Source organism: Equus przewalskii, chromosome 32 (assembly GCF_037783145.1).
Source record: "Equus przewalskii isolate Varuska chromosome 32, EquPr2, whole genome shotgun sequence".
NCBI classification, from domain to species: Eukaryota; Metazoa; Chordata; class Mammalia; order Perissodactyla; family Equidae; genus Equus; species Equus przewalskii.
This window is the reverse complement of record NC_091862.1, coordinates 6,762,947-6,787,362: the sequence shown is the minus strand read 5'-3', so window position 1 is coordinate 6,787,362 and position 24,416 is coordinate 6,762,947. Positions and strand designations below refer to the sequence as shown.

Below are 24,416 nucleotides of genomic sequence, written 5' to 3'. Positions count from 1 at the left end.
CTTTCACCCTGGCCACTTAAAGCTCATTCATAAGCAGCCAGTGTGAACCTTCCGTAAGTCAGGTCATGTTACTCTATCGCTCATAACTCCTCCAGTGGATCCCTTCTCACCAAGGTAAAATTTAGGGCCTACAAGACCCTACGCAACCTGCTCCCCACCCCGTTCCCCTTTTTGAATTCCCCTCTTCCTACTGTTTCACTCCTCCTGCCTAGCCACATTGGCCTCCTTGCATTCCAAGCATGGTCCTGCCTTAGGTCCATACACTCACTCTCCCCTCTGCCTGAGATCCCAGAATAGATGCTCTCAAATGTCCCTTCATCAGAGAGGCCACCTTACCACCTTATACAAAAGATTACCCTTTCCAACACTGTATTCCCCTTACTCTGCTAAATTTCTTAACCAGGAGACACATACTAGTTATTTGTTTCTTTGTTTATTATCTTCTCCCCAAGTAGAATGAGATCTATTTGGGCAGGCATTCTTTTCTGTTTCTATTTCCTGGTACATCCCAGCATCTAGAATTGTGCCTGGCAAAGAGTAGGTATTCCCTATTTGTTTAAGTAGTTAATTAACTGTATGACAAATATTAGAAACTTTTCCTATTTTTTTTCCCCTAGTCTAATAGTTTCATCTCATCTGATTGTTAGGAGGTGATGAATGGTGCCTCATTAACGAAAAAGGAACAAAACACGTGAACTTAGTTCATGCCTGGGTACCCTGTGTCGGTGTCACGATCCAATGTACACACCAGGATAGATGCAGAGGGCTGATGGCCACTCTGAGTTTAGTATAACCAGCGTTGCAGTATATACATAGCTTACAGCTGTTAAACATACACAGGTGTTCTGGACAATGTAATTAGCGGATGCCAAGAATTCTTAGTGATTTCTCAAGGAGCCCTCCCTCAGCCTCTGTTTTGATATTAACATGTTTTTGCTGTGCTCGTATATTTTTATCTCGGAGCATGCAAGGCCTCCTAGGCAACGGCCCCTCCTGCTCCCGATATCGTGTCTCCATCTGTGCCCCTGGGCGACCATGCCTGGCTTAGGTTGCCTCCCCCTGGAGGTCTTACCCATCATTGGCTAACTGGCCTTCTCACCTCCCGGTCACAGTTTGTTGGCAAGCCTTTTCCAGTGATTATTAACCCTTCCTGCATCAGGGGCGGCTACACCCTGGAGCCCAGGAGTAGCTTACTTGATGTTCTTTTTTAAATGTTTATAAAATACCAAATTTTATACATTCACAATATTCTCAACAATACAATTTCTTAATGGTTAGGACAGTGCTACTCAAAGCACGTCTCCTGGAACCACACTTTCAGTATGACCCAGGAGCTTGTTGGAAATGCAGATTCTTGGCCTCCACCCCAGGCCAACCCCCAGGTGACTTGATGAGCAGTAAAGCTTGAGAAGCCCTGTTCCAAGGAATGCTTAAATGACTCGTTCGGTTCTTTGACTTCCTCTTATAAATCATAATATAACAGGTATAAATAGAGCTGGTTATTAATGTAGATCATGCCATTGCCTCTCATATTGACAAGTTACCCTTTTTCATCTATACATGCCTGAATGACACATTCTCTGGTTTCAGAAGTTCAGATTTCTTTCAGCTACTTGTGCTGCTACAGCCCAGCTATTCATCCCCTGGTGCCCTCCCACGATCAGCTGACACTAAAATCCTTCCCTGTCTAATTCAACCACCCCAGAAACACAAACAAAACTGAGTTTATTTCTCTTAAGTGCCTTCCTTTAAGGCAGAGGTTTTCAAACATTTTGTAACCACAGATATTTTTTTCTTCCCCAAAGGAAACATGTTGTAGATGCTTAATATACAAAACTGGAAAATATGAGACTGCTCTGGCTGCTATGGGCTGCCTTGGTCTCTCCAGCTCTCTTTCCCCGACCTGCCTCCCTTCTCCTGCCTAGTTGAGAATACTAGGTAGGACTCACAGTTGTTAGGTTGGAAAACCTCTGCTGTGGGGCAGTTTCTCAGAGTGTAGTCAGCACCAGGACTTCTGGGCCTGTACTCCCAGCCAACAGAGCAGAATTCCTGATCCCAGCATAAGCATCCCCAGATAAGGCATCTGCACACTAGAGCTTGTGCATCACTGCTCTAGTAACTCCAAACTGTCATTTTCACTGAAGGAAAACCATCATATAAGCACACTGCTTGCCCGCAGTCATTCCAAATAATCTCATTCAAGGTATTACACTCATTCACACAGTGAAATTACCAAGATAAGTTAAGAGTGAAGTCTCATTTTCTCTGCAAAATTTGAAATAAGGCATTAGTTCTAAAAGTTAAATACACAGAAATTCTGATGCACTGCTTACTACATTTACAATTTTAACTAATTTAGTAAACATTTATCACCACTTTTCTAGGAGATTTTGGGGGAAACTACAGTAAATTGGACAAATATCCTGTCCTCAAAGGCATAAGGTATTTGCAGAAGGAACTGGATCACAAAAGATAGAAAAGCAATAGAAAGTAATAAGAGGTTCTGGAAGGGAGATGATCCCTTCCAGTTTTGAAGATTAAGGGATGGCTGCTGGTAGTTCAGCATTTTCCGTTTCACACAGAGTTAAGACTTAAAGTTGACCTGGGATAACTCGTCTCTCTTTTCCTGATTCTTTCCAGATGCAACATAACTAAGACAGCCTCTTCAGCACAGCGGGAAGAGTACCAGGAGAGCTCTCTCCTGCTCTGGGGGTGGGCGGTGGGGGAGTGCTGGGAGAAGGAAGCACAGGAGGATGCTGCCTCTGCTGGCCACCTGGTGTGCCAGCAAGTGGTGCCAGGGCCAGTCCCCAGCCCTGCAAAAGACACGCAGTGAGTAAATGAGAAAAGTGTGATTAGTAGTCAGATTAAGTGAGATCTGTGTGGGAAGTAAAGGCTGGACCGTCCCGTCACAGAGCAGACAGTGATCTGAAGGCTCTTGCTACACTGGTGATGTCACTTACCACACTGTGCAAATTTACAAGAATTTATTTAATCTATTGTGTGGGTTGAAATAATTACATATTTCAATTGAAAATATAAAGAGATGGGGCCAGCCAGGTGGCACAGCGGTTAAGTGCACACATTCTGCTTTGGTGGCCCGGGGTTTGCCAGTTTGGATCCCGGTTGCGCACATGGCACTGCTTGGCAAGCCATGCTGTGGCAGGCGTCCCACATATAAAGTAGAGGAAGATGGGCATGGATGTTAGCTCAGGCCCAGTCTTCCTCAGCAAAAAGAGGAGGATTGGCAGCAGATGTTAGATCAGGGCTAATCTTCCTCAAAAAAAAAAAAAAAAATATATATATATACATATATATATTTAGACTTTTAGCTGAATTTTCTCAGAGCCTACTGGTATCTCAATTCCTATAGAGAGAATATTTTCTTAACTAAAAGTATTATGGTCTACAGAGAGTGCATTGAAGGTGTCAATAATCCCAAATTTATTAATCATACAATAAAACTCTAAAGAAGACTGAGGCAATTTTATGATAAACTAAAATAATAAGATTATATTTTTTAAATCTTCAGATAAATATCAGTGACAAGATAGTAGAGTCAGATACATTAGGAAACTTATTGAAGTATGTAAATATGTACAAAGGGTAATTATTCTGCTAATATTAATGCTCAGAGAATGAATATAAAGGTTTAATTTTGCTCTAAAGAACATGAAAATGGTTTCTATTTTCAGAAAGAATTCTTTCTCTTTGAAAATCATATTAAATAATTAGCTTATAGGTCTACTAATACAAATCCAATTTGTTGGTCAAAGGTACATAAATATATAATTTAATTATATTTTAATGCAACCTTTAACTCTCAAATATATCCTCTTTGGACAAAAGGTATTGTAAGGCCACCCTTTCCATAAACAGTATATACAATTGTTTCAGACTTTACGTATTGACATTTTGCATAAACTGTATCTTGCTGAGCATTCCTTTGCAATTTACTATTTTTTTAACTTAACACTGTGATTTGTAGATTTATTAATGTTGATAGACCCAACTCATTTGTTTTAATTATAGAATTATCACAGACTTATCATAATCCTTTATAAGAATAAAACACTGCTTATTGATCCATTCTCCCATATAAAGACGTCTGTGTTGTTTCTTCTCTTTCACAAACTCAAACAGTCCTGTTATGATCATCTATATAGATGTCTCCTTGTGTATTTGGAATTGCAGAATAGGCATAATTAGTTCATTAATGATTGTGAAGTTGTGAATTGCTCTCTCTAGTGTTTGAATCAATTGTCATTCCCATCATCATGTAAACAAAAACTTATTGTCCTGTATCCTAATCTACATTTCATATTGTCAAAATTTAAAATTTTGGCCTATCCGCTAAGGGTGCAGTATACAATATATATTTTTTTTGAAGAAGAAGATTAGCCCTGAGCTAACATCTGCTGCCAATCCTCCTCTTTTTTTGCTGAGGAAGACTGGGCCTGAGCTAACATCCATGCCCATCTTCCTCTACTTTATATGTGGGACGCCTACCACAGCATGGCTTGACAAGCAATGCATAGATTTGCACCCGGAATCCCAACCGGTGAACCCCAGGCCGCCGAAGCCGAATGTACAAACTTAATCACTGCACCACTGGGCCTACCCTACCATATTGTTGTTTTAATATCCATTTCTCTGATCATTGATGAGACCTTGAGCGTATTTCTATGCTAATTGATCATTGTTTTTTCCTAAATGCTATTTTTATCTACTACTTTGGTTCCTCCTGTTTTTGCACCCATAAAACTAATACCTATTATTTTTTACATCAATATTCATTTAGAATGATCCATATTTACTTGTGTATTTGCTGAACATCATCCCTTGCATCCCATTTCTTCATCTTGGGTTCAAACTCATTCTTTCCTGCTGTAAATACTTTAACAGTTCTTTCAGATTGACTGTAAATATTCTCAGCATTTATCTAAAAATATCTGTATCTTCCTCTCATTCTTGAAAAATATTTTTGTTGGGTAAAGAATTCTAAGTCATCAGGTATTTCCTGCAGTCATGTGATATTATTCCACTACAATCTTTCTCTATTATTCCTGTAGGGAGCCATTCAAATCGTTGTTCCATTCTAGGTAATCTCTTTTCTTCATTTGATTTTAATATATCTTCTTTGTCCTTGATGTTTTACTTCCTTTAGGAAGTGAATTTATTTTTATTTATCTTGATCAAGAACGACTGCACGCTTTTTTATTTATCTTTCTTGTGACTGTGTACTCTTGAGTCAGAGAATTTATGCACACTGGAAAACTTTCAGCCATTCTCTTTGAAAATTATCTCCCTTCTCTGTTCTCTATTCTCCTATAATGGAATTCCTGTTAGATATATGATCACCCATCTCATTCCAAACTCCTAGTTTCTTAAAACTATTTTTTACCTTTTAACTTGTGTCACATTATGGGCAATTCCCTCATATTTACCTTCCAGTTCACTGATTCCCCCTTTGGCTTTTCCCAGTTAGCAGTTTTAACTCATCCATTGAGGATTATATTTTTATTCCAGGAGCTAAAATTATCTTCCATTCAATAGCAATCTTTTTCTATTATGTCTGTTTTGTGTTTTAGGTTTCAAGTTTTTCTTTTCTGCTTTAATTAACATAAAACATTTTTCTTTGTATTATCTTTCAACTTATTTTATTTTCTCAAGTTTCGGGGGGAACCAATCTTCCATTTTTTGGTGTGTGCTCACATCCACTGAGGGAGGACATTCCTTTGTTTGATTTTATAATGTTTGATCATGAGTACTCCCTTTAGTAGGGACTGTTTTTCTCTGGAGGCATCAATGCCATGTCACCTGAGTGTTCTCTGGAAGGACTTTATGTATGTTCTACTTGAAACATCAGATGTGCCATAACAGTGGGATTGATATTTATATTAACTTCTCATTCTGGACCGTATAGGTACTGCAGATGTTTAGATTTATCTAATTTCTCCTCATTTCTTACTTTTTTTTCCCACTTCTCACATTTTCTTTTAGTCTCCTAGGTGCCCATTGTATGTGAAGGATGGCCTTCCTTCCCTCCACAATACATCAGGACCACCAGAACATCAGCTCATGCATTTAAATTTGGGTTTTATCCAATCCTCTATTTAAAGACAGCTGGGGCCAGCCTCGTGACACAGCAGTTAAGTCTGGCGTGCTCTGGTCTGTCATTAACCTGGCAGCCCAGGTTCATGGGTTTGGATCATGGGCATGGACCTACACCACTCATCAAGCCATAACATGGAGGCTGTGTTGTTTCTACTTTTTCACTCGTCCCTAGAAAATTTCCTTCTTTTATTTGCAGTCTCACCCGTGATTTTCAAAAATTTATTAAATATTATTTTAGGCCTCCATCTTTCTGGTTCCAGAACTCTCTGACACTATGAAAGCCATGCTAGCTCAGGACTGTCTATGTCTTTACTTACTGTATGTGGGAGAAAAATAAACTTCTACCTTGTAAAGTCGCTGATATTATTTTGTGTTTTCTGTCACACAGTCAAAAATAATCCTGTTACACCTTTGACTGTTTAGATTGGAGAATAAAATACTAAGGGAAACATTAATATTGTCAAAATAACAAAGGGATCACCATCCTTGCTAAAGAAAAGGATTTTTGAAATGGGTTGTAACATAGAGAGAAGGAAGGACATTTCACAGAAAGGACGTTATCGACATTGTAACCTGTTTTCTTAGCACCTGCAGATGACTAACATTACCTCTGATGTTCTCTTTCTGCTTTTTAAAATCTCTTTACATCATCAGGAACATAATCAACCAAAATGTGTTTTAAGAAAATAAGAAGCAGAAGAAAAGAAAGGCAAATGTTGAGAGGGACGGGTATGCATCATAATCATACATTTTGACTTAGCACAAGATAGCACAAGTCCCCAGCACCCCTAGCTCTTGAAAAAGAATACTGTCATCATGGCCCTGACACATTCTCCATCCCTTATGTTCACTCTAATATGACTACTCTGCTCCATTGTACTTATTAAATGTATTCACCTCAATTTTTACATTTGAGTACTCACCTTCCAGTGCTGTCTCCTTCTAGAACTCATCATGAACTAAATAGATACATAGGGAGGCCCTTCTCCATAGACACTTTACTACACAAAAAGCTTTACTGGCCACAGACAGTGTTTTTACAATTACCTGGCCTTCCAGGTGGCGGGACATCATTCTTGCAGTCACTGTTCAGAATAACAGCCAGGCCCACCGAGTGGGTGGGGAGGATGGAGCTGCTGAGGTCCACACGCGTTAAGCTCTCAGGTTCCCTCTCAGAGCCCCCCATGGCAGCACTTTGTGGCTTGTCCCCTCCAGGTGTGTTCGTTTCTTGGTCTTTTCTCTGGGGTCTCAGCACAACGTGAACGATGCTCTGCTGGTCCAGGTCACAGCTCTATGTGGCAGAGAGGTGAAAACACACAAGAAAGGGGCGAGCATGAAAATATCAGATAAAGATAAACTTGTCCTCAGTCCTAGAGCATGCAATTATCCTAAAATCTGTTTAGGTATGAGATCCATGTGGCGTCATGGAGCGTAAAGGAGGGTGACAGGTATGACTGATCCAGTTAGGCAGACTTATCCTGCCAGCAGGGCCACAGCACTCATACATATGTGTGTTACACAGCTACACTGAACTAGGGCCAGAAACCGAAACGTGGGGCTAGACGGAACACGACAACAAAAAATTAAAGTAATAGTCAAAGGGACATGAAATCTACTAGGAAAAAACTGCATACGTAAGCATGGTGAAAAATACTACTCTTTTAAAATTAATTTATTTCAGAAATATGTGCTCTTAATTACCAAATTTAAATATTGGCATTCCTTTCTGTTTTAAAAAGTACTGAGAGTTGTTATTATCCATTACTAGTCATTTTTCTCTAGAATTTACAATAAATGTGTTCACGGTGGAGTCCACATACACCACCTGTGTCGCTAGCAAACACATCATCACACCAATGGGGAAGCAACTGACAGCACATGGATGTGACTCCACCCCAAGGGTCATCACTGTTTCATCCAATTTCACAGTTAAAATCAACGAACATCTACAACAATGTTCTGTATCTATATACTCACGTGTACGAACAGGACACTTGAAAATTTAGTAAAGTTAGAAGTCAGATCATTTGCTAGCACAAAAACCAGATTACTTTAAATCAAATCCCAATTTCAGAATATCTGCTGGATAGAAACAATCATTCATCTGTCTGCGACCTTCTTCCCACAGAGTAAGAGTTTACTCTCTCACGAAAGCCCTGAATCTCAACATCTTCAAATTACCTCTTGCCTCTCTCTCTCATCTTAGCAATGTTCAGAGGACATCCATGCAAACACAAGGATACTAATAACAATAATAAATTCTGCCCCCTCATCCGCTGCCCCACCCAGCGCTCCATAGTCATCACTATCAAGCTTTTAAGAGTGGTGGCCCTCATCCATAGGCAATTCCTGCCTGAACACCACTGCTTGGTGTCTGCCTCCTCAACTCAGGAAGGTCACCAGGATGCCCTCTGGCCCTAAATCCCATTTCTACCTCTTCTCCATCCCATGTCCTGGACCTCTGTCACTCTAACACACTTGCCCGCCCTGCTGCCTGTCCTCATAGCTCTGTTTCTCTCCCCAGGACAGCTCCCGCTCAGCAGTGGTCACTAGTTCATCATTCTCTGTTCCCACAGTGCACTCCTACCTGACCTCCCTATTTCTGTCAAAGCACCATCAACTTCTGCATTATCCAGGTGTCAGGCCCTCCTCTCCCACCTAAAACTCTGATTATCCTCCCATATTTTCTAAAGGTGTCAATGGAATCATCACCTTGGACTCTGCCTTCCTCTGTTACATCCAGCAAGATGTAACACATTCTGACTCAGAAATAGCCTTCAGCATTTTTATATCCCAGTTATTACCTTCCCATCTGAGGCCTCCATCATTACAATAGCTGTGTAATTACTCCCTCACCTCTTCTCTCTCCCTACAATCCATTATGTACAAGAGTTTGTGGCATGTGCTGCATCATCTTTCTAAAGTGTCTCACAATTACCTGTGAAATCGAATCTAACATCTTACTACCTTCTTCAACTGTGGATAGACTTTTCTCCTTTTAGACCAAGTGGTTTATGATTTTTATCTTCTTCACCTCCCCTTCATTGTATATGTGGTAGATTAGCTTATTCTTCAAAAATATTCACTCTTATCTTCCCTCCTCCTGCCATTGATTTTGGGCTTAGCCACGTGATCGGCTTTGACCAACGGGACATTAGCAGCTATGACTGAACCAGAGCCTTAAAATGTATTTGCACCACTGCCATAGCCATCCAAAGCGCACCCCTGGGTAGTGCCTGCCTCTTCAGCCTGGGCGCCAGAATTGCACATGCGGCACAGCCCTGAGCCTGACCCACAGGGAGGACCAAGCGCAGCCACACCCACAGCTTGAACAGAGCCTTCCCACTGAATGCAGGCTGGGGACCCTTCAGACCCCCAGCTGACCTGAAGACACGCAGAACAGAGACACTTATTAATGTATGGCACCGAGATTTTGTGGTTGTCACTAAGCAGTAATAGCTGACAATACTCTATTTTCCATTCTGAGTGGACTAATTGACGTCTTATCATTATTTATCATCACATCAGTGCTCAGCCAGCACTCTAGGAATTGTACATAGCCTTTAGCCTAAGTAATTTCACACAAACTGACATCAAGATCTGAGTACACTCAAGGGTGGGCACGTGAGGACAGGGGCTTTGCAACAACAAGAAACAGTTGAGAATGAGCATCTTCATATATCCTGAGGTTTTTATCCACATGTGTCCTTTTCAAGGAGCCTCAAGAATTTGGTCAGATGCAATTCCCCTCTCCACATTCAGGGCTTGTGTGCTTCATGTTATCCTCCCAGATGAAAGCAATGCCTTCCGCTCTCATCTGAATGCCAACCGTCTCTGCCTGTCATGCTCTTTTTATTGCAGTGGTCAGAGCTTGGACAGGATGTGTGTGGGGAGTGAGTGTGTGTGTGTGGGTCTGATCTTGTGACTTAATTTAGGAATTCTTGAGAGCAACGACTGGTTCATATTTATCTTTTTATTTACCAGAACGCCTGAGACAGTGCTTTGAAGCTAGTAGATATGAAAAATATGTCTGTCAATTGAAAAGGTGAATGACTGAAGGGCAACAAGAATGAAAGAACGAACAAATATAAATAGTCATAAGTTCAATGCCCAAAGTGCTCCATGGGGAATCAGGAGAATGTGGAAGAAAGAACATGGAATTTAAAGTCATATAGACTCGAGCCTGATGTAATTTATTAGCTGTACGATTTTGGCAAATTACTTTTCCTCCCTAAGCTTCAATTTCTACATCTGTCATTGGCAATAATATTACCAACTTTGAAGACTGCTCTGAAGATTTAAGGGGATATAAAGAGTGCACACCTCGATCCACAGTAATAACTCAGTACGTACTTTTAGTATCGTTAGCATCATTTACGAGTTTTGAAAACTAAAGAGGATGGGTCCCTTGTCTGTGCATCAACAATGCCTCAGAATCCTATTTGGCTGCTCCACTCACACAATCCTATTTGGAAAATGTACAAAGAAGGTGGAATAAACAGAACCTACAGATGTGACAATTATTCTGGTAGCACTCCAGCTTTCTGTAAACTAAACATTTATACCAAAAAACATCCCTAGATGCTCAGATGCCATGAAACACATGAAGAACCAGAGCTAATTCTCTGGGGCTGCTAAAATTTCACAAATATGGAAGAAATTCAAAAACTGAGATTTTCCTTTCAAATTCAAATTTTCCTAATGCTCAGGGTACAGCTGCAAACGGGATTAGGAAGACCCCAAACAGATTTCAGTTACAGTGCTGTTTACAGAACTCATTTCCCTCAGTCTCCTTCCATGGCTCTGTGACCATTCATTGCTTAATTCTTTGACTCCCTGGTAGAAACACTGATCCGGGAAGCAGCTCCTTTGCCAGATCACACAACTGCACCATCATGCTAGTTCAGCTCAAAGCCACGTTAATAACACATCCCATGGACAACAAATTGGATAACACTCAGTGCTTTAGCCACTGCAATGCCCAAAATAATATTCAGTTTTCATGGTATACAAATAATTCCTCAGCTTTGTGAGGTAGAGATTTTCAGCGGGAAGACAGTAGAGTTCTCCAATAAGGTTTTAAGCTTTCTCAGGGCAAAAACAATCTCTTATTTATCTTAATTTCTTCAATAACTAGAATATTGCCTGGCAAAGAGGAAACACAATACATTTGTATGTTTTTTGTGTTTTAATAACAACGTATTAATTCAACAAGTAAGGCAGTGACATAAGTTGTTTAGTGTGGACAAAATAAGTAGGTATTCATCCAACTGGGCTTGGTCTCATGCTGCCAAGAAGAACTATTGCCCCATTGGGGACTGAGACATCAGTATCTTGGACTTTCTTTATACAGAATTTTAAATTTGGAGATACCCCAGTATTAATAAAATATCTACAGGAGTGGTTTGCCATCCAAGACCAACTCTCGCCCAACTGGCCATTATTCAATAATACACAAGACATTGATGTATTTTTCTTTTTCTAAAAAGGAATCCCTTTGATACAGGTATTAGGATTCAAATATTTGAGAGCCTGGTAATACAATTAGAACACTGGAAATAAGCAAAATTTGAAAAACCTGATAATGCTTTTCAAAATATTCTTAACCATTTAAACCTTGTAAAATTAAGTAATGTTACTCTAACAAGAAAAATTACTAGGGGTTGAAAAGCTATTGGAATGTTTTCCAAACATGCAGAGAAGGGTTAGATGGATAGTTTCTAAAATGATTAATAATGAGATTGAAAAATAGTTAATAAGGTCACATTATTCAAAAAGTGCTTTCATGTGCTATAACAACAACAATTACATTAATAATAAAAGTAAAATAAATACATAATATTTTGAGCTCTAACTAGCCTGTGGACTGTGTTACAAGGTCTTTAGATGTAATAAGTTGTTTAATATTTTCATAATCCTCTTAGGGAGCTACTTGTGAGTTATGTGTAAAGCCAGGAGAACTGAGCCTGGCACAAATAAAACTCTTTAAACATTACTTGTTGTCACTGTTTTTCATTTCATTTCCATTTTACAGAAATGAAGGTGAGCCACAGAGAAGTTTATAACAGGTTCAATGTCACCCAGCTCCTAAGTGCAAAGCCAGGATAGGAATCCAGGCTGAGGACTCCCCGATATCCTTCCTTGAGCTCCCGATCTCCACAGTGTGGCTGCTGAAAGGAAGTGGGGTGGTGGATGGGGCAGACAGAGGGCAAGTCTACAGGGGTCATAGTGAAGAACAGGGTTTGGAAGCTGCCATGCGTCTGCCCCAGGCACAAAGGAATGATTAGGAGAAAAGCCAGATGTCCAGAATGTTAAAAACTGGGGGAGATAGCCATTGGGACAATTGAGGTCACAAAAGAAAGTTTGGGTGGATCTGATACAGAAAGAAAAAGGATAACAAAAATAAGAACCAGAGCCAGCCCTGGTGGCCTAGTGGTTAAAGTTCAGCGCTCACCGCTGCGGGGACCCAGGTTTGTTTCCCGGTCGTGGAACCACACTGCCTGTCTGTCAGTTGCCATGCTGCAGCGGTGGCCCACATACAAGACTTACGACTAGGATATACAAGTGTGCACTGGGGGCTTTAGGGAGAAAAAAAAAAAAAAGAGGAAGATTGGCAACAGATGTTAGTTCACGGTGAAATTTTCTCTGCAAATAAAAAGAAAATAAGAACCAGTGCCAGTTATCGAGGTGTCGGTCAAAGCATGCCAAGAAATGAGAAGAGGGTGGAAGTGGTCTGGCAACAAGACCTCGCAGCCTCCGAAAGCCAGTGCCAGCCCCAGCTGCTTTTCATTCGGCTTCCCTCTAGATCCCAACATCCTGAGAAGACAGCACTTGTCACATGCTACTGCACTTACTTTTGATGCGTTTCTCTGTTACCAGACAATACCATCTTCAAGAAAAGATACTGAATCCTTCTAATTCGTATCACAGTATCTACTGTAGGGATGTGTTCATAATAGATCTCCACCTGGGTTTGTTGAATGACTCAATGATCCTGTGAAGTACATATCTACTTCTGCAGACATTTCAGAGGCAAGAAAATATTTCAGGGGTCAGCCCGGTGGCACAGCAGTTAAGTTTGCACTTTCCGCTTCTTGGCGGCCCAGGGTTCTCTGGTTCGGATCCCGGGTGTGGACATGGCACCACTTGGCAAGCCATGCTGTGGTAGGCGTCCCACGTATAAAGTAGAGGAAGATGGGCATGGATGTTAGCTCAGGGCCAGTCTTCCTCAGCAAAAAGAGGAGGATTGTGAGTAGTTAGCTCAGGGCTAAAATTCCTCAAAAACCAAAAAAGAAAATATTTCAGAGGGCTTTAAGTAACTCGCCGCAATAAGACACAGAACTAGGAAATGAAAGAGCCAGCTCTACAGCCCACATTTTCCAGCTGTAAACCCAATGCTCCTTCAAATACCCCACACTGCCTCTCGCCTTGTTTGAGTTCATGTTAGAAGTAAATATATCGGACAGAACCTTCCAGCCAATTTAGTTTTACAAGGATACTGATCAATCTATATTCATCAGCATACTTACTGTACCAATTTGTGCTATCTTTAAATTAGGCTAGCTTATCTTCAATATTATTCATTCATTTTTAGTTCTAAGTCTGTTAAACTCTATTTCATCATACAAAATGCTTAAACTATTTCAGTTGAAAGGCTGTCATACTTTCTATTGTGTACTAACTTGCATTTTAAGGTCTGAAAATCTGTGATTTTCATTTGAATTTTTAATAGCACAGAATTTTTTTCCCAGAAAATAAATAATATGATCAGCCAGGAATGATTAGATAAAAGATTTCCTAATTTAAAGTCAATGATATTATCAGATTTTAATTTTGAAAATTATTTGGACATTAAGGAGCTCCTTCTTAGATAATTTTGAAGAAACACTTTTAAAACGACTTAAATTTTCTTTTTTCCTTTTTTTGCTGTTAATTCAGAACGCTTATTACTTGCTTCTCCCAAAAATAACTTCTAACAAACAGATGTTTTTGTAAGCCCATCACAGTTTTTAATAATTTATTTTCTATTTCAAAGAAAGACAAAATGGCAATTATTTGGGAAGTTGTTTAAAGATATTTTTAAATCTAATAGTTAAACGTTTTGTGTGGTTACAATGCAATAACGTGGTTAAAGACAAAAGGAGCTTAGAGATGTTCAGAGGGCGTCAGAATAACCAAAACGGAATTGTTCCAACCAATTTTTTTCTCATAACTCCAGTTCCCCTCCAAGTTTTCAACAAACACTAAATACCAATTTATATTAACTGGATGAGAAGAAAAACTGTTCCTTTAACTTGACATTTCATTGCAAAAAAGAGGTTTTTTAAAAGACAGATACTTCATCTTTTCTTCTGCTTTGAATTTACTGCACATTTCTTATGGCTGGTTTTCATTTTAATCAAAGATATGCTACACAGAGATGCTGAAAGACCCCTCTGTGGTTGCCAAAGGCTGAGTAACACAATTACTGGGAAAGGTGAATTAGCCCCACGCTAATTAGCCGGTGTGGGTCTGAGCCCTGTCACCCTCAGTGTCCCTCCCATTGCAGGCCTGGGATCATTTCTCTGCTCATTAGGACCTATACGAGAGGGAGCTCAACAGGGGAGGGGAAGGAGACGAAATAAGACTCAATCGACTTTGTCACATGTTAGTCAGGCAGTAAATGATTTATTGTGAGATGAGGTTAGTGCTGTTTGTGCGACTGAGGTCTGGGATCCCATTTATCCCTGCTAGCCCTTTCCCAAATACAAAGAGTAACAGATGATCAATCCTAGGCCCATTAAAACCAAGTGAAAATCATGTTTCATGTTGTAAACTTCACAAGAAATGTCCCCTAGTGTCATTTCTTTAAATATTATTTTATCACTAGTTATGATAAATACTACAAACAAATATATATATGGACTTTTTCCAATATAATTAAATTAATTTTTTATGAGTCATTGTTTGTGCTTATTTTAGTATTCCAGTAGGGGGTGGGGAACAAACACTCTCCGTCTTGTGCATATATGGCAAGAAGAGATGAAGCTTCAATAATAGGAATCTAGTTTAGATTATGTCTTTCTCCTAAAGATATTTTACCCCGAGACGATTCAACCCCAAGGGAAAAAATATGAAGCAGGCAAACTGTCATCCATACACCACCTCTCTCTCACTGTGCTCTCCATTTCCCCAAAACTCAACAAGAACATTTATAATTGCCAGAGATTTTGCTAATAATGTGCAGAAAAGATATTTTTCAGTAATGGGGCTATTCCTGAAACAGCAAAACAAAAACCCACTAAGAATAAAAATGTTTATATCCTTTTGGGGGGCCTAGTCCTTGCTAGGCCCTAATGGTCTGCCATCATGTTATTCTCCCTGTTTGTTTCTGGTTTTCTTCTTTTCATCCCTCCTATAATTCCACATTCTAAAAGAATTCGATGGTCTTTGGATGGTCTCCCCTCTCTCTGCCCCTGCCTTCCTTCTGTCCCTTGCCCCCTCCCATACCTCCCTTCCTTCTTTACCCCCGTCTCTTATGCTGTATTTCTAATCCATAGTTTCTCGAGTTCTTGGGTGGCCACGAGGGCACTTCTCAGTCAGAGCTAAAAAGAACTAGGTGTGCCCCTTGCTTGGGTTACAGCCCAAGCTGGTTACTATAGACCCAAGAACTAAGTAACTAAGCACGGGGAAATAAATTGATTTGTTCAAGGTTGCAATAAATCGGTAGCCAACCTGGAATGAAAATAGCTATATTTTATTTCATGTCTTTAAAACAAACTGTTGGCACACAGGAAATGCTTATCTCAAATCAGCAGAAAGCTGGAATGAACCACTGACCACTTTACAATACATCCATCCTCCTCAAAAAACATCATGAAAAACAAACGACAAAGTCTTTCACAAGGGAAGAAAACGCAATGGGTGTTTTCTTATCCAGTCAAACACCTAACACACAGCTATAAGGAAAGAGAGTTACGTAGACTCTAGAGGGGAGAAAAATAATCAGGGGCAACTTATTCTTAAATATTAAAAGTTTCTCCCTAAATCAAGGAGATGCCTTACTGCCAAACAGGACAACGTAGCCAAGTACCAAATGATGGTACTTGGCCATCCAGGGGCCATTCGGTGAATCTGAGGTCATGCCCCTCGGACCCTGGGTGGAGTGTGAGTGACTCCAGTGCGCTAGAGCAGCAGGAGGAGGGTAAGATGCAGTCAAGCTCTTCAGCAGCAAGGAAGAAACAAGAGCTGACAGCCATTCGTATTTATTTTTTTAACAACTGACACAGAGATAAACAGTTTCACACCTTGACTGTAAATTCCTTAAGTTTCCAGCCTCAGGTTTAAATTTCAGATATAAATACAACACATTGTTACTTATGTCAGCTCCTCTTTCATGATCTGGATATTTTATGTCATGTGCAACAATTCTTCTACTCTGATAAATAAAACATGAAGCTGCTATCCTCTTTCCCACCTGCACTCTACTCAGATGCCTGCCTGAGTTGCCCTCCAGACAGTGGCTGGTAGGAAGGCACTGGAAGTCTGCAAATCAAGATAAATTCCTAGACTCTGACATTTGACTGCAAGAAAGGATAAATGGTATTCATTTCTTCCATTTCAGCTCTTGGTCCTAACTAATTCTTTCCTGCAATCATTTATCCAGGAGAAACAATGCCTTAAGGCCACAGGCCATCCGAAGTATAGCCCTGAGGGTCAAAGCTCTTATAGGCTGACACAGCGCTGGTCAAAGGGTCACAGGGTCAGCTGCAGATATGAGAGAGACGTACTGTCCTGGGGCAATGACCAGGGACTCCCAGCTTTGGACCTCAACTCTGAAATAACTGATAAATATTGTCTTTGGAAAAACATTTTTCTAAATTTATCGAAGAGAACTTATTTTCATAATATGAATGTTTTGCGGTATTATAAGGACAGAAGAACGATCCAATCTTCCCCTTGGATAAATCAATTGAAGAAACTTACAAAAATCCATTGGGGGTACTAAAACTTTGGGGGCTATGAGAAAGTGCCTCAAAGTTTGTGGCCAGTATTTTGTGTCCCTCTCTTAATAGAAGCTAATGAAAACCTATATGTGACGGGTCAGGTCACAGACTTACAGTTCATATGTTTTACTTGGATCTATAGTAACTCAAGCTTCTTCCTCTGCTCTGGTGAAGAGAATGGAAAGGCAAGATGGGAGTTCATTTATAAATGAGTTTCTGAGGGAATAAGGATTCAGATCTCAACCATCAAGTCAAAGACACAACTTCAGGAAGACTGAGCCTGGCAGAGTGCCTTGATTTAGAAGAAAGCTCTAACCACTCTTTCACTTTAATTTTCTTCCAACTAAAGGAAGTATAATGGGTTGAATAGTGTCTCCCCAAAATCCATGTCCATCCAGAACCTCAGAATGTGATCTTATTTGCAATTAGGGTCTTCTTATATGTAACTAGTTAAGATCTTGAGATGAAATTATCCTGGATTCAGGACTACCCTAAATCCAATAATTGGTGTCTTTCTAAGAGGAAAGGACACAAATACACAAAAGAAACCGCCATGTGAAAATCGAGGCAGAGATTGAAGTTATGTTAACACAAACCAAGGAATTCCAGAAGCCACTAGAAGCTGGAAGAGGCAGGGAAGGGTTCTTTTTTAGAGTCTTTAGAGAAAGAGACCCTCCTGACACCTTGGTTTCAGACTTCTGGCCTCCAGAACTTTGAGCGAGAATATGCGTTATTTTAAGCCACCATGATTGTGGTCCTTTCTTATGACAGCTCTAGGAAACTGATAGATCAGGGAAAAGCATTCCGGGTAGAGGAAACAGGATGTGCAAAATTAGGGTTGAGAGACCTACGGAGTTGGGAAGAAAAGCTGGAATTCATTATGGCTGAAAGTAGGATGCTTTTAGGCAGAATCAAATACTGATGGGGGATCCCCAGTCCTAATCTGGCAGTCCCTAAAGATAATAACCCTCACATATTCTTTCAACATTTACTTAGAGGAGACTTGAAGCTCTGTGAGGAGTAGAGGTAAAGAGAACTGCTGGAAGCAGCCCCCTTCAGAAACCTTCTCATTTCTGGTTTATGTTGGTTAGGTGACATGCATCCTGGTTTATCCAGAATCACTGGGTTTCCACCTGTTGTCCCAGTGTGATTGTTAATAGCTCCACTTTAACTATCCCAGTCTGAAAGAGAAATCATATGGTCACCCTACACATGGCTGTCCACAGCATAAAGAAGGTGCTCAATAAGTAAATTTGAAGGACTTAATAAAAGGATTATAGTAGCAATAACGTCTACCATTTTTGAAATTGTCTACATGCCATACACTGTTCTCAGTATTTTCTCATTTTACTCTGCATGGTGAGACAGGTACTATTAATATCCTGATTTTATAGATAAGGTAACTGAAATGAAGAAAAGCCAAGTCATTTCAAAGATCATGCATAGCTACTAAGTGGTTGAACCAGAATAATAACTAATATTTGTGTGGCACAATCATTTTGTTGTTAGTGCCATTGAGTGGATTCCGACTCCTAGTGACTCTGTGGCCAGCAGAGCGGAACCCTGCCCAGTCTTTCCGCGCCATCCTCTCCCCTTCCTGGGCCACATCAGACAATGTTCTGCTGCTGTTCATAAGGTTTTCATGACCACTTTTTCGGAAGTGGGTGGCCAGGTCCTTCTTCTGAGTCTTAGTCTGGAAGCTCTGCTGAAACCTGTCCACTCTGGGTGACCCTGCTGGAATTTGAAATATCACTGGCATAGCCTTCAGTATCACAGCAAGATGCAGCTGCCACAGTAGGACAATCAACAGGTGGGTGGTGTGGTTCCCTGACTGGGACATGAACCTGGGACATGGAGGTGAGGGTGAACCAGGGCTGGCTGGAGCAGTGTTGACTGTTTGGAAATCCCTGTCATAAACATCAACACATTTAATCTCATTTAATACTTCACCAACTCTTTCTCAAGTATTATGTTTAGCATTTTAACTAAGTCACTTAGGTTCAGGAAGACTACATGAATTAGACAAGATTACATAGGAGTTTCTAAACAGGTGGTGGGCTTCCATCCAGGTCATAATCTGTATCAAAGTCAACTGAGGTGCCAAGTAGAAAAGATTTTCACATCCCATACTAGACCTAGGGAATCAGAACCTACAGGGGCTGGTCTGGGAAATCTGCATTTTGAATCATTGCGCTGGTGACTCTTAATGTTCAGTCAAGTTGAGAATCTCTGCCAAGGGCCAGCACTGGCATTCCATCTGTGGCCTCTCACTCCCAACCTTTCCTCACCCACGTGAAATCCTCCATTCTTGGCACAAAGGCATCCTGTACTCAAGACCCACACCCTCCTCAGTCTCTGTTGCAGCTAGCCATTTAGGTATGCCAGAAAGCCGTGCACCTTTGAGTACATGGACTTACCTGGAGGAGTAGGAACAAGACAAGGATACCCTAACCAGGCAGGCTTCAGGACCCAGAGGATCCTAAAAGAATGAGGCGTGCTCTCTACACTCAGGACCACACCCTCAGAACCACCCAGTAAGACATTAGATATAAAACTAGCATGAACTGCCGTGAAGGAGAAGAAGTTTACTCATAAGTGGACAGAAAAAAGATTTCATCTGTCATGCAAACTTTTCTAATGGGTTATATTGACTATATAAGAAAGCATATTACACAATGCATACAAAGAGAGAATTTATAGCCAGTTGTTTGTTTCAGACATTTCAAATTACCAATATCAAATGTGGCATCAATTATACTTTATAGGGCAGATCCTGGAATTAACATACAAATAGCAATACTTCTGTGTGCCCACAGGCATTTGATATCTATAAGCCTTGCCTGTGTTGACAGTTTTGTAAACCGATAAAACGTTTGGAGTAGGACAAAGTGAAGCCAACTGAAAACAGGTGTTAAGTCAAGCAAAGATTTAATGAACCACTTTACTTTACCTAGTTTTATAATCTAACACACCAGCTCTTTTGAAATACAGCACACTCAAAAGAAAAAGGGCTAAAAGAGACAAGTGCACACACAGAATGCTATTTGGTCCCAACTCCAGGTGAAAGAATCTGAAATAAGGGAATGATTTGGCAAATATAACAAACAATGTTAAAACAATTTTAGAACTGTCAGGCTTCTGGAATGAAAATCATGTGTTAAAGACAGTATGTACAGGAAGAAAAAAGCAAAAAAAGAGCTGAGGTAAATTATGCATGTATGTGGGCACTATGTGTATATACATACATGCATGCATGCATACACTTATGGATATGCATGTACACATGTGTATACATATATACTAGATAAAAATCATGAAAGAGATTAATGAAGGAAATATTTACAACTATATAACAAAATACAAGCATGAAACTTGTACTCATTCAACAAATATTTTTTGAGCTTCTGTTATGTGACAAGTACTGTGCTAATTTTTATAGATAAAATAGTAGGCAAAAACTGATTAAAACAAACTAGTGTGATCCCCAAAAAAACAATACTTATTGACTTTTTTTCCTGAATCTAGATAAAGTGATTCTAAAGTTCATACAGAAAAGCAAACATGTAGGAATATCTGGAAAAGTTCTGAAAAGAAGAGCATGGAGAGGCAAGAGCCACAGAAGACATGAAACATAACATAAAGCCTCTATATTAAACCCCTATAATGGAGGAACATGAACAGAGATCCAATTAATGGAAAAAGTAAGAAGTTTGGAAATCAAGCAATGCTTTTGGAAATGTGATATAGGCTAAAGGTAGAATTTCAAGTCATTGGAAGATAAACTTCTCAATAATGGAAAGCCATCTGGAAAAGGATAACATTGAATCTGTACTGACACCATATACCAAAATAAATCCCTCTATGCACACATTATATATATAATTATGTAATATAGATAAAATATAATAATAATATTTATATCACCATACTATAAATCTTAGAAGCAAATATGGATGCATTCTTTATGGGACAGACTTTAAAACTATGACTCAAAATCATGATGCAAAAAAATATTAATAAATTTAACTACATCAAAATTACAAATAAAAATAGTCTTTTCGTGGCAAAACACACCATAGACAAAGACAAATAACAAATTGGGGGAAAACATTTTCAACTTAGGACACAGATACAGAACTCCTAAAAACTGAAAAAAAAGCTTAAAAATTTGATAGAAAAATATGTAAAAGACATGAAAAGTTACAAATATAAGTACAAAAAATATTAAAACAAGAAAAGATGCTGAACTTAACTTATAATAAGATGAACACAAATTGAAACTATGCCCCTTTACACCAATCAGATTAAAAATATTTGAAATGCTTGACAACAACATTGATGAAGCTGGTGAGAGAGGCGGGCACAATCTAACAGAACCACAGGTAAGTTATTCCATGACCCCCAAGGCCCAGTTTTAGGAATTTTCCCTAAAGATTATATACCTCCACAATTATGACATGACATATGCTCAAGGTTATTCAATATGGCATTCTTTATAGTAGCAAAATATCAGAACTAATCTAATTGCCCATCCATAGCAGACGAGTAAATGCTGTAAATGAAATGAGGCAGATTGCTATCAACTAATTTGAAGTGAGAATTTTCCTCAAAGGAAAGAAAGGAAGAAAACATAACACCATATACATTGTATGGTATTTTCTATGTAAGAAGCACATGTGTGTGGCTGTTTAGTTTTGCAAAAAGAAACATAGAAAGGATAAAATAGAAACTAATAAAAGTGGTTACTATGAGGGTGTAGAGAGAATGGAGCAAAGGGATAGGGATAGGAGTCATGTGCCTTTAAGTATATCTCTATACATAGATTGACTTTTGAACCATTTAAGTGTTTTTTATTTTGCTTTGTTTTTTAGGAAGGTTAGCCATGAGCTAACATCTGTTGCCAATCCTGCTCTTTCTTTTTGCTGAGGAAGACTGGCCCTTAGCTAACATCTATGCCCATCTTTCTCTACTTTATATATGGGATGCCTACCACAGCATGGCTTGCTAAGCGGTGCCATGCCCACCTCCGGGATCCACACTGGCAAACCCTGGGCCACCAAAGTGGGACATGCAAACTTAACCGCTGTCCCCCATTTAAGTGTTTTATATAATCACAAATAAAATTAAATAAAAAGGAGGAAAAAATCAAACTCTAAAATTAGATACAAACAGAAAAGAACGACCCAAACTACATATCAAATTCATAACGTAATTATATATAAATATAACTAATTCAAGTAACTTTTGAACACAATATTCTGTACACCTTTTTGTATGAATAAAAGAATGAAAAAGAAAATTTGTACTTTACTTTACTAAATTTACTATTGGTAGTGGTGTAGGGGTTGAAATTCTGAGACTACTTATGTGTGTGTTAAGATTAAAAAATTATTAAACTTACTTATGTTTTTGGAAACCAGTTTTCTCACAGTGGCAGAAGGTATAGAGGAAAGCAAGAAAGAACCTCATGGTCTTAGATTTGAAACTGAGGTAACACAATGCACATATGAATTAAACAAAAAACTTTTGATTAGGGAAAATTCCATACACATCCAAAGAAACAGAACAATATAACGAATAACCATGTAATTATTCATCACGCTTTTCAACAATTATCAACTAGCGTCCAAACTCATTTCATCTGTATCTCTACCCACTTCCACTTCCTCTATTATTTGGAGGCAAATCTCACACATCATATTACCTATTCAATAAATATTTTCAGTATGTATTTCTAAGAGATAGGAATCTTTACATAATACTAGAATACCAGAATACTCTTACAATGTCTAAAAAATAATTACAAGTCAATCTTCAATGTCATCATACATCCCTCTGTTCATATTCCAGATGACCTCATAAGTGCAATTGTTTTTCAGTTTGTTTGAATCAGGATCCAAATAGGCACCACCTTTTGTGACTGGATAAGATGTCTCTTACGCATCATTTTTATTTCAATATTTTTAAAGATGTAAGTCACATACTATAAAATTTTAAAGTGTACAGGTCAGTGGATTTTAGCATATTCACAAGGATATGCAACCTTCACCACCATCTAATTCCAGAATATTTTGTCTCACATCACTTTTAACTTACATGTTCCTTCTCCATCTGTGTGGGTGTCTCTCATTTTGTGATGTTAGCAACTACTCATCCTCCATGAAAGACCCATTAATTCATTAAGATTGTAAAATGGTGGTATTTCAATTTTGTCACTTTTTCTCCAACTATTAGATGGAATACTTCTATCAAGATAAAATTTCCCTCAACTACTACTTAGTTACCCAGTGGTAAACTTTGTATAGGAAGGCAGAATAAATGCTTTTATTTATTTGTTTGCAAATATTCAAAATATGTATATTTCTATATGTATTTATTTGTATATAAATATAACAAATTGCAGTAAGTACTTAATATTAATCCTGGCAAATTTTCCACTTGGTGTGTTAAATTTGGTGTCCTTTTTCTAAAATAAAAGATCACAGATTCAGCTACATCTAATCTGGACAATATTCTAGAATCTTCAAATTACAGTAAAGACATACTAGATACACACATAATTTATAAAAATTTGAATACACATATTTAGCCACAAAATAAAATCAGTAAAATAAACAAATTGTAGACCCTCATGATCTAGAGGAATGGAGACCACAGCCTAAATACAAAAGAGACGAAATAAGCTAGTTCTTGGCTTTTGGGCTTTCAGGGATCCAGGACCCACTGATGCAAGAGTAATTTAAAAGATATTAAGGGTAATTGGGTCTGTTTATTTACTGTATATTTCATCACACAGCCTGACTTTTGAACTTTTTACCAATCTTCCTATAAATATCAATTCCATTGTAGTTGCTCACATTTGCAATTTGGGCAATTTCCCATAAATACCTTTGTTTTTGAATTTTGGGGGGAAAAAAGGAAAAAAAATTGGGCAATTTTGAGCATCCATTTCAAGATGATCAGAGCTGAGAAATTATATTTATGTACATGTAGTGGCACACAGTTGTAGTTCGTCCCATTCCTCAGTCACTACATGGCCACCTTCACTCATTGCCATTGCCCTCCAGTACTTGGCAGATGTCTGAGTGTCATGGGCTGAATTGCCTCACATCCAAATTCACATGTTGAAGTCCTAAGCCCTCAAAATGTGACTGCATTTGGAGATATGGTCTTTAAAGAGGTAATAAAGTTAAAATGAGGTCATTAGGGTAAGCCTTAATCCAATATGACTGGTGTCCGTATAAAAAGAGGAGATTATAATACAGGCCTGCACAGAAGGAAGACAATTTGAAGACACAGGGAGAAGAAGGGTGGTCA

General features: G+C 39.0%; 1 protein-coding gene across 8 annotated transcripts in view; it reads right to left on the bottom strand.

The window, feature by feature from the left end:
* PRKN (parkin RBR E3 ubiquitin protein ligase) overlaps positions 1-24,416 on the bottom strand; it is a 1,214,117-nt gene that overhangs the window by 815,521 nt on the left and 374,180 nt on the right. For all 8 annotated transcript variants that reach the window (XM_070603183.1, XM_070603184.1, XM_070603185.1 and 5 more), the window contains one exon: positions 7,162-7,405. In XM_070603183.1, the coding sequence (XP_070459284.1) occupies positions 7,162-7,405 (244 nt within the window). The remainder of the gene's footprint in view (positions 1-7,161; positions 7,406-24,416) is intronic.